Source organism: Pristiophorus japonicus, chromosome 2 (assembly GCF_044704955.1).
Source record: "Pristiophorus japonicus isolate sPriJap1 chromosome 2, sPriJap1.hap1, whole genome shotgun sequence".
Classification (NCBI taxonomy): domain Eukaryota; kingdom Metazoa; phylum Chordata; class Chondrichthyes; family Pristiophoridae; genus Pristiophorus; species Pristiophorus japonicus.
In genome coordinates this window covers 100,838,659-100,852,766 of record NC_091978.1, presented here as the reverse complement: position 1 = coordinate 100,852,766, position 14,108 = coordinate 100,838,659, and the positions used below count along the sequence as shown (strand labels likewise).

Genomic DNA, 14,108 nt, shown 5'->3' with positions numbered 1-14,108 from the left:
TTTCAAAGTTTGCATTTACTCACACTTGACAGCACTTCGCAAACGGTGGAGTAATGCTGCTCTGTGTCTGGTGATGTGATCCCACACCTTGTGTGCTGTGTCAAATGACATAGTGCTGTCAGAGCAAATGCTCCGAACACCTTACAGGTGCTGGTGGCATGCCTCGACTATGCTAATGACCTGAGATTCGGAATGGGGTCTACGGCTATCGACAGTCATGGGGTTTTGTGGATTTATGCTGGGATACTTATTGGGCTTTGTTCTGGGACATTCATGGGCGATGTGCTGTGATATTTATTGGGGTTTGTGCTTGGATTTTTATAAAGAAAGAAGACTTGCATTTATATAGCACCTTTTACAACCACTTACGTACCAAAATGCTTTACAGCCAATGAAGTAATTTGGAAGTATAATCACTGTTGGAATAGGAAATGCAGCATCCAATTTATGCACAACAAGCTCCCTCAAACAGCAATGTGATAATGACCAGATAATCTGTTTTTGTTATGTTGATTGAGGGATAAATATTGTCCAGGACATGGGGAAGAACTCTCCTGCTCTTCTTCAAAATAGTACCATGGAAACTTTTACATCCACCTGAGAGAGTAGACAAGGCCTCGGTTTAATGTTTCATCCAAAAAACAGCACGCCCTCAGCACAGCACTGGAGTGTCAATGTAGATTTTTGTGCTCAAGTCTCTGGAGTGGTACTTGAACCTATAACCTTCTGACTTAGGAGTGAGAGTGCTACCAACTGAGCCACAGCCAACACTCATGTGTTTAAGCTGTAATATTTATGGGGATGTGCTTCGATGTTTATGACACTCAGCTCTCAGGAAAATTAGGGATGGCAATAAATACTGCCTTGCAAGTGTTTCCCACATCCCAGAAAAAATTAAAAAAATATTTACGAGAGATGATATTTATGCTGTGCTTTGATAATTATGGGATTTATGGTGTTATTTTTATGAGGGATGTGGCTGTCATTATTATGGAGCTTATGCTGTGATATTTATGATGATGCACCTTGAGATATTTATGGGGCATTTGCTGAGATATTTATTGGGTTGTGCTGTCTTATGACTGGGGTGAAGATGCTATGATATTTATTGGGGATATTCTGGACATTTCTGGAGTGGGCTTTGATACTATGATGCAGGAATGTGCGGTGATATTTACAGGGAGATGTACTGTAATATTTAATGGGGGTGCTGTGACATTTATGTAAGATATGCTACGTAATTTATTGAGATTTGTACTGATATATTATTGGGCGATTTTCTGGGATATTTATGAGAGATATTTTGTGATATTTATGGGATCTGTGCTGGCCTAATTATTGGGATTTGTTCTGATATTTATGGTAGATGTGCTTTGTTATTTATTGGGCTGTACTGGGATATTTATGGGGATTAGGTACATGAAGAATATGCAGTGATACAGGGAATGTGGGCTAATTTGTATGCGGAATGTGATGGCATATTGTTTGCTTTTTGTACTGTGATATTTTGTGGGTTGGCACTGTGATATTTATGGGGTGGGGTGGTGAATGTGATGACACCTTTGGCTCAAATGTGCTGTAATATTCTCCTTTACAGATCTCCATTGAAATAACTTGAATAAAAATGAACAGATTTTAGGTCAATATTTCAAGCTCACATTGCCAGTGGCAGCACATATCAGGGACTCACAGGCCCACTGATCACAGAAACATAGAAATTTACAGCGCAGAAGGAGGCCATTTTGGCCCATTGTGTCCACGCCGGCCGATAAAGAGATGCACGACCCTCGGTCAGCAACCCTGAAGGTTATATATAAACCTATGAACAATGAACAACGGTAGAAAGGTAACGAGCACCCAGCCCAACCAGTCCGCCCCACACAACTGCGACACCCCTTACACTGAAACATTCTACACTCCACCCCAACTGGAGCCATGTGATTTCCTGGGAGAGGCAAAAATCAGATAAAAACCCAGGCCAATTGAGGAAAAAAAAATCTGGGAAAATTCCTCTCCGACCCATCCAGGTGATCGAAACTAGTGCTGGAGATCACCCTGTCTGTATTCGATTCCATGCAGTACTTACCATCGTATCTGCGCCAGCCTGCAAGAGGTTATCCAGTCTAATCCCAATTACCAGCTCTAGGTCGGTAACCCTGCAGGTTATGGCACTTTAAATGCCCATCCAAGCACCTTTTAAATGTGGTGAGGATTTCTGCATCTAACACCCTTCCAGACAGTGAGTTCAAGACCCCCACAACCCTCTGCGTGAAGAAGCCCCCCCTCAAATTCCCTCTGAACCTTCCACCAACCATCTTAAAACTATGTCCCCTCGTAATTGACCCTCCACCAATGGAAATAGGCCTTTGCTATCCACTATAGCCAGGCCCTTCAAAATGTTGTACATCTCAACGAGGTCTCCTCTCAACCTCCTCTGTTCCAATGAGAACAAACCCAGCCTATCCAATCCGTCCTCATAGCTAAAATTCTCCATTTCAGGCAGCATCCTAGGAAATCTCCTCTACACCCTCTCCAGTGCAATCACATCCTTCCTACAATATGGCGACCAGAACTGCACGCAGCACTCCAGCTGTGGCCTAACCAAAGTATTATACAATTTAAGCATAACCTCCCTGCTCTTGTATTCTTTCTATGCCTTGGTTTTCATGGTTTTCCATCCATTTAAAATTATAGTAATCTTACCACACAATAGGAGGCCATTTGGCCCATCACTCCTATGGTGGCTCGCTAAAAGAGCTATCCACTTTGTTCGACTCTCCTCCATTTTATTTTCAAAATATTAATCCATTTCCCTTTTAAAAGTTAATATTGATTCTGCTTCCACCATTATATCTGGTAGGGCAATCCATGTCCTACCAACTTTGTATCTACAAACCTTCTAACTTCACACTTTATTCTTTTGGTGATGATATTTATTTTAATGGAAGGAAAATCATGGGCAGTGTGCCCACAACTCCTGACAAGTAAGCCCCCTCCACCAGCAGCACAATTGTACAAAATTACCCATTCGTGTTATTTTAGCTGTGAAATAGTTAAGGCACAAATTACTACATTTCTTCTGAAGAACACATCACAAGTTATTTTTTATTCTGATGCTAATGTAGTAAACTACTTCTACAATACCAGTACTGATAGCACCATATTAAATATATGTTAGTCTGGCATATAAATCTCAAACTAAGTACAGGTGAGTAAGGCTATTTATCCTTTTAACTCATCCATTGATAGACATTATCCAACCTCCATCCCAGCATCCAAATGACTCTTGAATCATTTCAAAATATCTGCCTCCACTCATCATCATAGGCAATCCCTCGAAGCGAGGATGACTTGCTTCCACACCAAAAAGGGATGAGTTCACAGGTGTTTCAATGAAGGACATAATATTCCAGATCCCGAACTACATTGTGAAGGGTGGAAGATGCCTGTGCTTGGATTTTTTTTAATGTGTGGTGGCCGTTGCACACCAGCCACCACACGGGCTTGACAGAGCTAGGTCTTGGTCCAGTGGCAAGGATTAGTCAAGACTAACTGGAGACCAGCTCTGCTGCACAGACCGAGCGCGCACACATATCACAGTGTAGGCTAGCCCATGCTGCCCCTGGGCCCTCGCCTCTTCTGAGCTCCAGTCACTTCCCTCTATGGACTCTTGCCGCTCCTTCGTCCCTCTTGCTGTGCCTGCCCGCACTGCAATCAGCGACCTGGCTTCACAGCCATTGCTCTCCTGCAGCAGCACGTGCTGTTCCCTGAAGTAGCATGCTGCTGCACGCTGCTCCCTCCAATGGTCCCGGCCTGCTGATGGCTATCCTACTCAGAAAATCATTCATATCCAGGAGGGTATTAATTACTCTTTGCATGAAGAAATGTTTTCCGATATTAATCCGAAAGTTGCTTTTTAACAGTTTGCACGTTTGTCCCTTGACATGTAGTTGTGAGAAAATGAACCCGAAAACTGTTTCAAGTTTATATAATTTTGATACTCAAAAATGAAATATTTCTAACTTTTACTATTAAAATGTCAGGTACTACTGAATGACAAGGAAAGCATTTTGCCATATTCACCGGTATATAGAGCAATATATTTATGTACAGATTCAAAACTACGACTTTTCATTAAGATTTTTATACTATATTCCTATTCATTCATATTGTTCATGTTTCTGCATTTCCTTGTAATTCTTTCTATTCGCCTCAGGGTAGGTCACTTCACTGAGTGGCAATTTATAAATGGCTTTGTTGTTACTGGTCATCAGCAGAAAAACAATTATGGTAAGGCAGAAAGGCCAAGTGCATACAGGTAATCCAACCTAGAAAACAACACAAAATAAAACAGTTACATAGTTACACCAGTTCAGATCCAGCAAAAACAGCTGAGGTCCGTACAAACACAGCAGCCAATTTTGTGTGTTACCAGGTCCCCAAAACAGCAGTGAGAGAAATGACCAGTTAATAACTTTTGATGGTGTTGATTAAGGGGCAAATGTAAGTGAGATCGACTGCCTGTTCTTTCTCTTTATAAATGTCATGGGTTCACAGTAGTATTTCTGATAGTGCAGCACCCCTTCATCACCATGCATGCTGTATTGGAATAGACTTTGTAAGCATCAAATCTCCAAGGATTTGTCGGACAATATCTGGACATTGCATTTTAATCCCCAAGGATTTGTTGGACATATTTTTCTCACCGCAGAAAAAGTTGAAAGCTGTTTGTGGGAGGGGCCCAGGTACTTCTCCATGTTCGACTTAGAACGATGGGCAGGGGATCTGGGAAGACAATGGCCAAGATAAGTCAATTCATTGCAGGTGATGAGCAAATGGAGAGTCCATTGTTAAGCAATGTGAATGCGTCAAAGGTAGATCAGGTCAACTGATCAGTGATTGAGCCATGACCTGGATGCGATACCAGAACAATAGAAAGCCATTAAGCCGAGACTGGTCGGAAGCGAAAACCTATCACTGAACTCTAAGCAGGAAGCCTCGAAAACAAGGATAAAACTTTATTGGGCCAAAAGAAGACACACCCACAGGAAGCCTCGAAACAACAACAAACTTCATTCAGCCTGAAAGGGCGGACACTATGGGGGTTAAAAGAGGCTCTTGCTCTCGCTCGCTTCACCTCTACAAGGACCAAGCCCTCCATATGGGATAGAGAGAAGAAAGTAAAAGAGACACGTTTTCATCAGGAGAAGCAGCGAGTAAGCCATTGAATTGGTGAGTATCATCTCTGCACACACATCTTTTAAGATCACAACCACGGCGTGAGGCAGTATCGTGGGTTCTTGCAACCAATATTTTAGGGGTTTTCAGGGGAGGTTTTTGACATGGGTGCTTTGCGATAGAGGCCTGTTTAGATGGGCCAGACTGTGTATTGCACTACATTTGTTTGTTTTACACACCAGGGTGTGTGTGGTTTTACTGGGTGCAGGTGTGTTTTAACTTTAATAAAAGCTTTGCTGGTTGAGACCAAGGTACTCATCCCTGACTCATTCATCTGTTCAGTACAGTAATCACTCACAGCGCTAGTACTATTGTAAAGTGGGGGTGCTTCAAAAACACCTAAGGGAAACCACTAACAGAATTTGGTGACCCAGGCTGGAAGCTGGATATGCTGAACAGAGGGTTATGGAAGATACTAAGGCCAAGAGATCGGCAATGGGGGTTAGGATTTCCTCATATATCTTTGGGAAAGTTAACGTAACACAACAGTGAGTACTAGACCTTTTGAGAGTCCAGAGGACAAGGCCGTTGAGTGGACAGGGAGTAAGGGGCATAGAAAGGCAAAAGAAAATGCCATTTGGCTCCTGTGTCTTCAGAAGCAAGTCCAACTGCTTAGGGAGCAGGTTGGGAGGCTTAAGGCAGAGCTCAAAGAGTCCGAGGAGCATCCAGCCGCAAGAACCGTGGTAGGAACAAGGCTTTTAGATGAGTTGTGCAAAGAAAAGCAGGAGAGGAACACTCAGGAGGAAACCTCCCGTAACAAAAGAGACCAGTCAGCCTGACATCGGTAGTGGGTAAAATGATGGAATCAATTATTATGGATATCATAGCAGCGCATTTGGAAAGAGGTGACATGATAGATCCAAGTCAACATGGATTTGTGAAAGGGAAATCATGCTTGACAAATCTGGAATTTTTTGAGGATGTTTCCAGTAGAGTGGACAAGAGAGAACCAGTTGATGTGGTGTATTTGGACTTTCAGAAGGCTTTCGACAAGGTCCCATACAAGAGATTAATGTGCAAAGTTAAAGCACATGGGATTGGGGGTAGTGTACTGACGTGGATTGAGAACTGGTTGGCAGACAGGAAGAAAAGAGTAGGAGTAAATAGGTACTTTTCAGAATGGCAGGCAGTGACTAGTGGGGTACCGCAAGGTTCTGTGCTGGGGCACCAGCTGTTTACACTGTACATTAATGATTTAGATGAGGGGATTAAATGTAGTATCTCCAAATTTGCGGATGACACTAAGTTGGGTGGCAGTGTGAGCTGCGAGGAGGATGCTATGAGGCTGCAGAGTGACTTGGATAGGTTAGGTGAGTGGGCAAATGCATGGCAGATGAAGTATAATGTGGATAAATATGAGGTTATCCACTTTGGTGGTAAAAACAGAGAGACAGACTATTATCTGAATGGTGACAGATTAGGAAAAGGGGAGGTGCAACGAGACCTGGGTGTCGTGGTACATCAGTCATTGAAGGTTGGCATGCAGGTACAGCAGGCGGTTAAGAAGGTAAATGGCATGTTGGCCTTCATAGCGAGGGGATTTGAGTACAGGGGCAGGGAGGTGTTATTACAGTTGTACAGGGCCTTGGTGAGGCCACACCTGGAGTATTGTGTACAGTTTTGGTCTCCTAACTTGAGGAAGTACATTCTTGCTATTGAGGGAGTGCAGCGAAGGTTCACCAGACTGATTCCCGGGATGGCAGTACTGACCTATCAAGAAAGACTGGATTAACTGGGCATGTACTCACTGGAGTTCAGAAGAATGAGAGGGGATCTCATAGAATCGTTTAAAATTCTGACGGGTTTAGACAGGTTAGATGCAGGAAGAATGTTCCCAATGTTGGGGTAGTCCAGAACCAGGGGTCACAGTCTAAGGATAAGGGGTAAGCCATTTAGGATCGAGATGAGGAGAAACTTCTTCACCCAGAGAGTGGTGAATCTGTGGAATTCTCCACCACAGAAAGTTGTTGAGGCCAATTCACTAAATATATTCAAAAAGGAGTTAGATGTAGTCCTTACTACTAGGGGGATCAAGGGGTATGGCGAGAAAGTAGGAATGGGGTACTGAAGTTGCATGTTCAGCCATGAACTCATTGAATGGTGATGCAGGCTCGAAGGGCCGAATGGCCTACTCCTGTACCTATTTTCTATGTTTCTATGTCTATGTTTACCTGCAGTGTCAGGTAACAGAAGCCAAGCTCAATGAGCAGGTTGCACGGGAGGAGACCGCTCGTCTAGCGGGTAAAGTAAACGAGCTGGAGGGGCAACTGAAGGATATTAAGACAGCGTATAGGGTAGCCACCAGTAAGGGTTTTGAGAGTGGGAATCACGTGACCTGCCAAGAGAAAATCCAAAGCTTAACCCACGTTCTATCCAAGGCCAAAGGTATGGTCTGCCTAATGGCCCCGTGGGGAGCCCGGGTGGACTGGGAAGAGGAAGGGGAAGACAGTGAGGATTGGGAGCCGGACAGGGACGCACGACCTCCACCTGAGGCGCCGGGATGCATGCATCCCATACTGTAGCGGAAATATGGTGCGCCCGTAGACGGCCAAGGGCAGGGGGTGCTGCAAAGCGATTTTGCGGTCCCATTCCCAACCCCACAGCTGCAAAATATGATTTCAGGGGTGCCCAGCTTACCAACGAAGGAGACCCATCGGTCCACTTCACGGAGGCGGAACAGGTGGGAGGGATTAATGGGTGTAATGAAGCAGAGGTTCACAAGCTGCTATTATTTTCCCTGGCGGGAAAGATGAATCAGGCCCTATCTGCTGAAAGCAAGAGGGGGCAGGGAACCATAGAGGGCTTAAAGGAGGAAATCCTAAGAGCCATGGGTCACACGCAAGGCAGTCCATTCTCCAGGGTGGAAAGGACGCTGCAACTGGCTGGGGAAGCACCTCAGGCTTTTGCGGACCGGCTCTGGCCAGTCTATAATAAAGCCTGTCATGAAATGCTGGACCGAGTGCAGTTGCAGGGGGAGCCAAGGAACCATTAGCTTAGGACCCTAGTGTAAAGAGTTTGCTCCAGATTAGAGTAAATTCCGAGAACTGGTTTGACCCTGAGAATCTCCAGAACACGGAGGCCGATGTACTTCGTCACGTGAGTCTGGCATTTAAGGCCGGTGTGGAGGAGGAAGTCAAACCAGTTAAAGTAAAGGTTCACGAGATGAAGCCCAGTGGGGTAGTAAAAGGGAATGGCGCCAGGAAGGAGGTAGCTCAGAGAGGGTTAGGATGTGTTTCGGGTGTGGGAAGCCAGGCCACTGGAGGAAAGACTGCCCAGCCTTGAGGAAGGGCCACGGCAAAGGGGATCCTCCAGTGCCTAAGACAAAACCTATCGAGGCGAAGGGACCGACCCCAGAACAATTGGATGTTCTGGTGGCCGCCCTTCAGACAGCTTTTGTGCCAGAGCAGGGAAGGATAGACGCTGCCGTGAGCAGGGAAATCACTCCGGTAATCCCACCACTCTGACTAGCACACACCCAGCCTGAGTACCTGTGTTCGCTCGCGTACGATGAGTGGAGTAGACCATGCATGAGGATGGGGGTGGAGAAGGTAGAGGGGGAGTACTTGGTGGACACCATGGCTTCGAGCACAGTGATCCATGCGAGTAACCCGACCAATTCACCCTGATCCAGCAAGGTTCTACACAGTTTGGTGGGGTTCACAGGGAACGAGCAGGCGGGGTCGATCTCCAGGCCACTAGCCATCGATTTAGGTTCACTCCACGCAAAATGGAAGTGCGTCCTGCTGAAATGGGAGCAGCCGGGGTCAGGAATCCTAGGGGCCGACTTTATGTTAGTCCACAGAATCATAGTGGATTTAAGGAACCACTGTCTTTGGGGGGCAGTGTGTACAGGGAAGGAGAAAGAAGTGGTAGTGATCCGAAGGAAAGGGGAAGGTAAAGGCACAGTGTGTACGATGAAGCTGAAGGGTAGTTACGACCTAGAGCAATTGGTTAATACTACCCCGGCCGAGTACCAGGCTTATGTGTGGGACAATCTTGCATCATTCGCCACACACAAACACGACTGTGGTAGGGTGACGGGGGTAGAAGCCGGGTTCAAGGAGACCCTATGTCCCGGCCACAGAAACAATATATTTTCCTCAGGAAGGCAGAGGCTGACTTAGAGATGGCACTGAGATCCCTGGTAGCCCAGGAGGTATTGAGGCCCATAGCCACACACATGAACTCTCCACTTTGGCCGGTTCGGAAACCGGACCAGTCGTGGAGGGCCACTGTGGACCATCGGGTGCTCAACAAGAACATCCCAGCTTGCGCGCCCACTGTCGCGGCCGTAACTGACCTGATAGGGAGCATTCCAGCATCCGCGACCACATTCACGTTGCTGGATAAATCCAACGGGTTCTGGTCAATTCCCCTCAAAAGTGAGGACCAGTACAAGTTCACATTCACATTTAAAGGGCAACAGTGTCCCTGGACATGCCTTCCCCAGGGTTTCCACAACAGCCCCTCCATTTTTCACCAGTGTATGGCCAACAGTTTAAAGGGTTTCAACAGACCTCAGCAGTTGGTGCAGTATGTAGATGACCTGGTTTTCTTCTCCGATAAGGGGGAGGAGCATGGTCCGCTGCTGGCCGAGCTGTTGAAGGACACCCCAAGAAAGCTCAGATCGGTCAAAGGGAGGTCAAATTCCTCGGGCTGACCGTAAGGGCTGGGGAAAGGGCTAGAGATGAAGTCAAACGGAAGGCGGTACAGAAGTTACCAGCCCTCACGACGTGGCGGGGGTGAGATCCTTCCTGGGGCTCACGGGGTACTGCAGGGATTTTATTGAGGATTACGCCACCACGGCAGCCCCTCTACTTCAGCTCCACCACAAGGGAGTCGGATGGGAATGGGAAGAGGACTGCATGGCAGCGTTCAATCACCTCAAGGGAGACATGCAGACAGCACCCGCACTAGAGGCGGTTAATGGTGGGGAGGACTTATTTTTAGAAATAGCAGCCAGCGGGGATAGTTTGAGCGCGGTGCTGCTCCAGGAGCGACATGGCAAGCTGAGACCTATAGCTTACTCCTGAAGAGTCCTCACAGATGTCTAACAGGGGCACTCCAATTGCGAGAGGCATCTCCTTGCCACGCATTGGGCCATGAAGTGCTCCCAGCTCTTCACGGGGTCATCCCAGATAATTCTACTAACCCACCATACACCCACTCAGATGTTATTAGATGGGAGAATAAAGGACGGCACAGTGAGCAGTGTTCGCATTGCTCGCTGGACTTTATTGCTCTCACAGATGAATCTGAGAGTGCAAGGCCTGTATGAGCCCAAGCTGGCAGCTAACATGATCTATGCAGGGGTGGCCCATAAGTGTTTGGTAGAGGGAGTATGGGACGTAGACATTGGATTTCGGGCCGGGTTACACGCAAAATATATGTCGAAGGATCCAGTTCAGTGGTAGTAGGGGAGCGTTTCACCGGGTGTAGCATATATGACCCAACAGCAGGCATTGTGTAGTATATGAATAAAGAGACTGACCAGATACTGTGAGCTCAAAAAGTGTGACCTTAGTCTTTTATTGCAGGTCTCCAGAGTGCCTCTCCAGCCTGTGAGGCCTCCTTAAGTACAGGTGCTTAACAACACTCCTGCCCCCCCCAAAGTCAATAGTGTAACTATTTACAAGGTGAGTCGATCTGGGGCCTTTCTTTCCCTGGTTGATCGTCTCGGTGCAAATGTTGGTTTTGGTGAGTCGTTTGTTGGGCCCTCGCTGGGCCGCTGTGCAGCTGGCCTTGCTGGGCTGCCTGGTGTGGTGAGTCCTGCTCAGCTGCTGCGGATGATGGGTTCTGCTTTGTGGTCAACCGCTGTGTCGGTTGCCACTGGTGTGTGTGTTGGGGGGTCAAAAAAGGTGGGTTGCTCTGGATAGTCCATAAATCTGAGTTTGGTTTGGCCCAAGTGTTTCCTGGAGATGAGTCCATTTGAAAGTTTGACCTGAAACACCCTACTCCCCTCTTTGGCCACGACAGTGCCGGGAAGCCATTTGGGACATTGTCCATAGTTCAACACAAATACAGAATCATTAATCTCAATTTCGCGTGACACGTTTGTTGAAGCCGCCTGCTCTCTACCTGTTCGTGCAGATCAGGGTGGACTAACGAGAGCCTTGTCTTAAGTGCCCTTTTCATGAGCAGTTCAGCGGGTGGAATCCCAGTGAGCGAGTGGGGTCTCGTGCGGTAACTAAGCAGGGCTCGGGATAGGTGAGTCTGCAGTGAGCCTTCAGTTAACTTCCTCAAGCTCTGCTTGATTGTTTGCACTGCTCTCTCTGCCTGACCATTGGATGCTGGTTTGAACGGGGCAAATGTGATATGTTTGATCCCATTGCGGGTCATGAACTCTTTGAACTCGGCACTGGTGAAACACGGCCCCTTGTCACTCACAAGGACATCAGGTAGGCCGTGCATGGCAAACGTGGCCCGCAGGCTTTCAGTGGAAGCGGCGGACATGCTTGGCGACATTATCTCACATTCAATCCATTTGGAGTACACATCTACAACCACCAGGAACATTTTTCCCAAGAACGGGCCTGCATCGACAACATGGACCCTATACCACGGTTTGGAGGGCCAAGACCATAAACTTAGCGACGCCTCCCAGGGTACATTGCTTATCTGTGAACATGTGTTACATTTGTGCATGCAGGATTCTAAGTCCGCATCGATACCGGGCCACCACACATGGGATCTTGCTGTCGCTTTCATCATTACAATGCCTGGGTGGGTACTGTGGAGATCACTAATGAAAGTGTCACTGCCCTTTTTTGGTACCACGACCCGATTACCTCACAGAAGGCAGTCTGCCTGTAAAGACATTTCATCTTTGCGCCGCTGATACGGCTTTATTTCTTCCTGCATTTCTAATGGGACACTGGACCAGCTCCCATGAAGCACACAGTTTTTTACTTAGGACAGTCAGGGGTCCTGGCTCGTCCAGGTTCTAATCTGTCGGGTGGTAACAGGTGATTGCTCATTCTCGAATGCTTGCATTACCACAGCTAAATCTGTGGACTGTGCCATTTCCATCCCCATGGTGGGTAATGGCAGCCTACTGAGAGCATCGGCACAGATTTCTGTGCCTGGCCTGTGGCGGATGGCATAATTGTATGCGGACAACATGAGCGCCCATCTATGGATGCGGGCCGATACATTCGTATTTATCCTCCTACTTTCCGAAAAGAGGGATATCAGGAGCTTATGGTCAGTTTCCAATTCAAATTTGAGCCCGAAACAAATATTGATGCATTTTCTTTACCCCATAAACACATGCTAATGCTTCTTTTTCAATCATGCTGTAGGCTCTCTCAGCCTTAGGCAGACTTCTAGATGCATAAGCAACCGGTTGCAATTTTCCAGATTCATTAGCTTGTTGCAATACACACCCGACACCATATGACGACGTCTCACATGCTGGTACCAAACGCTTACATGGATCATACAACACAAGCAATTTGTTTGAGCATAACAGTTTTCTAGCTTTTACAAAAGCATTTTCTTGGCTTTTATCCCATACCCATTCATCTCCTTAAAGCATACAGTGGTTCTAACAGTGTGCTGAGACCTGGTAAGAAGTTACCAAAGTAGTTCAGGAGTCCTAGAAACGACCGCAGCTCCGTCACGTTCTGTGGCCTCGCTGCGTTCTCGATTGCCTCCGTCTTCGAATTGGTGGGCCTGATGCCGTCCGCCGCGATTCTTCTCCCCGGGAACTCCACTTCAGGTGCCAGGAAAACGCACTTCGAGCGTTTTAACCTGAGCCCCACGCGATTAAGCCAACAAAGAACCTCCTCCAGGTTCTGCAGATGCTCGACGGTGTCCCGACTTGTAACCAAGATGTCGTCCTGGAAGACCACGGTGCGCGGGACCGACTTCAGCAAGCTTTCCATGTTTCTTTGGAATATTGCCGCGACTGATCGAATCCCAAACGGGCATCTGTTGTAGATGAAGAGACCTTTGTGCGTGTTGATGCAGATGAGGCCCTTCGATGATTCCTCCAGTTCCTGCGTCATGTAGGCCGAGGTCAAGTCCAGCTTCGTGAACGTCTTTCCCCCCGCCAGTGTCGCAAAATGGTCGCCTGCCTTTGGTAGTGGGTATTGATCCTGCAGGGAGAAACGATTGATAGCTACTATGGAATCACCACAAATTCTGACGGTGCGGTCTCCCTTGAGGACTGGAACAATAGGACAGGCCCACTCGTTAAATTTGATCGGCGAAATGATGCCCTCTCATTGCAGCCCGTCCAGCTTGATCTCCACCCTCTCTCTCATCATATACGGTACTGCTCTCGCCTTGTGGTGGATGGGTCGTGCCCCCGGAATTAGGTGGATCTGCATTTTTGCTCCTTGGAACTTCCCGATGCCTGGTTCGAACAGCGAGGGGAACTTGTTTAGGACCTGGGCACACGAAGTTTCGTCGACAGGTGAGAGCGCTTGGACGTCGTCCCAGTTCCAGTGTATCTTCCCCAGCCAGCTCCTGCCAAGCAGCGTGGGGTCATCGCCCGGTACCACCCAGAATGGTAACTTGTGCACTGCTCCATCATAGGAGACCTTTACAGTAGCACTGCCGATTACGGGAATCAATTCCTTTGTGTAAGTTCTCAGTTTAGTGCGAATGGGAGTCAGGACTGGCCTTAAGGCCTTGCTGCACCACAATTTATCGAAAGTCTTTTTGCTCATATTGGACTGGCTCACACCCGTGTCCAGCTCCATTGACACCGGGAGTCCATTTAATTCAACCTTCAGCATTATCGGGGGACACTTTGTGGTAAATGTGTGCACCTCATATACCTCTGCCTCCTCGGTCTGAGGCTCTGGTTCATCGTGATCCGCCGTGGATCTGTCCTCCTCTGCAACATGGTGGTTTGCAGGATT

At 47.4% G+C, this 14,108-nt stretch overlaps 1 protein-coding gene across 2 annotated transcripts in view; it reads right to left on the bottom strand.

Annotated features, from left to right (window-relative positions):
- Positions 1-4,059: 4,059 nt before the first annotated feature.
- The window catches only part of LOC139239876 (urea transporter 2-like), a 212,349-nt gene continuing 202,300 nt past the window's right edge, over positions 4,060-14,108 (bottom strand). For both annotated transcript variants that reach the window (XM_070868416.1, XM_070868417.1), the window contains exon 9: positions 4,060-4,328. In XM_070868416.1, coding sequence (XP_070724517.1) covers positions 4,161-4,328 — 168 coding nt within the window. In that variant the 3' untranslated portion in view covers positions 4,060-4,160. The remainder of the gene's footprint in view (positions 4,329-14,108) is intronic.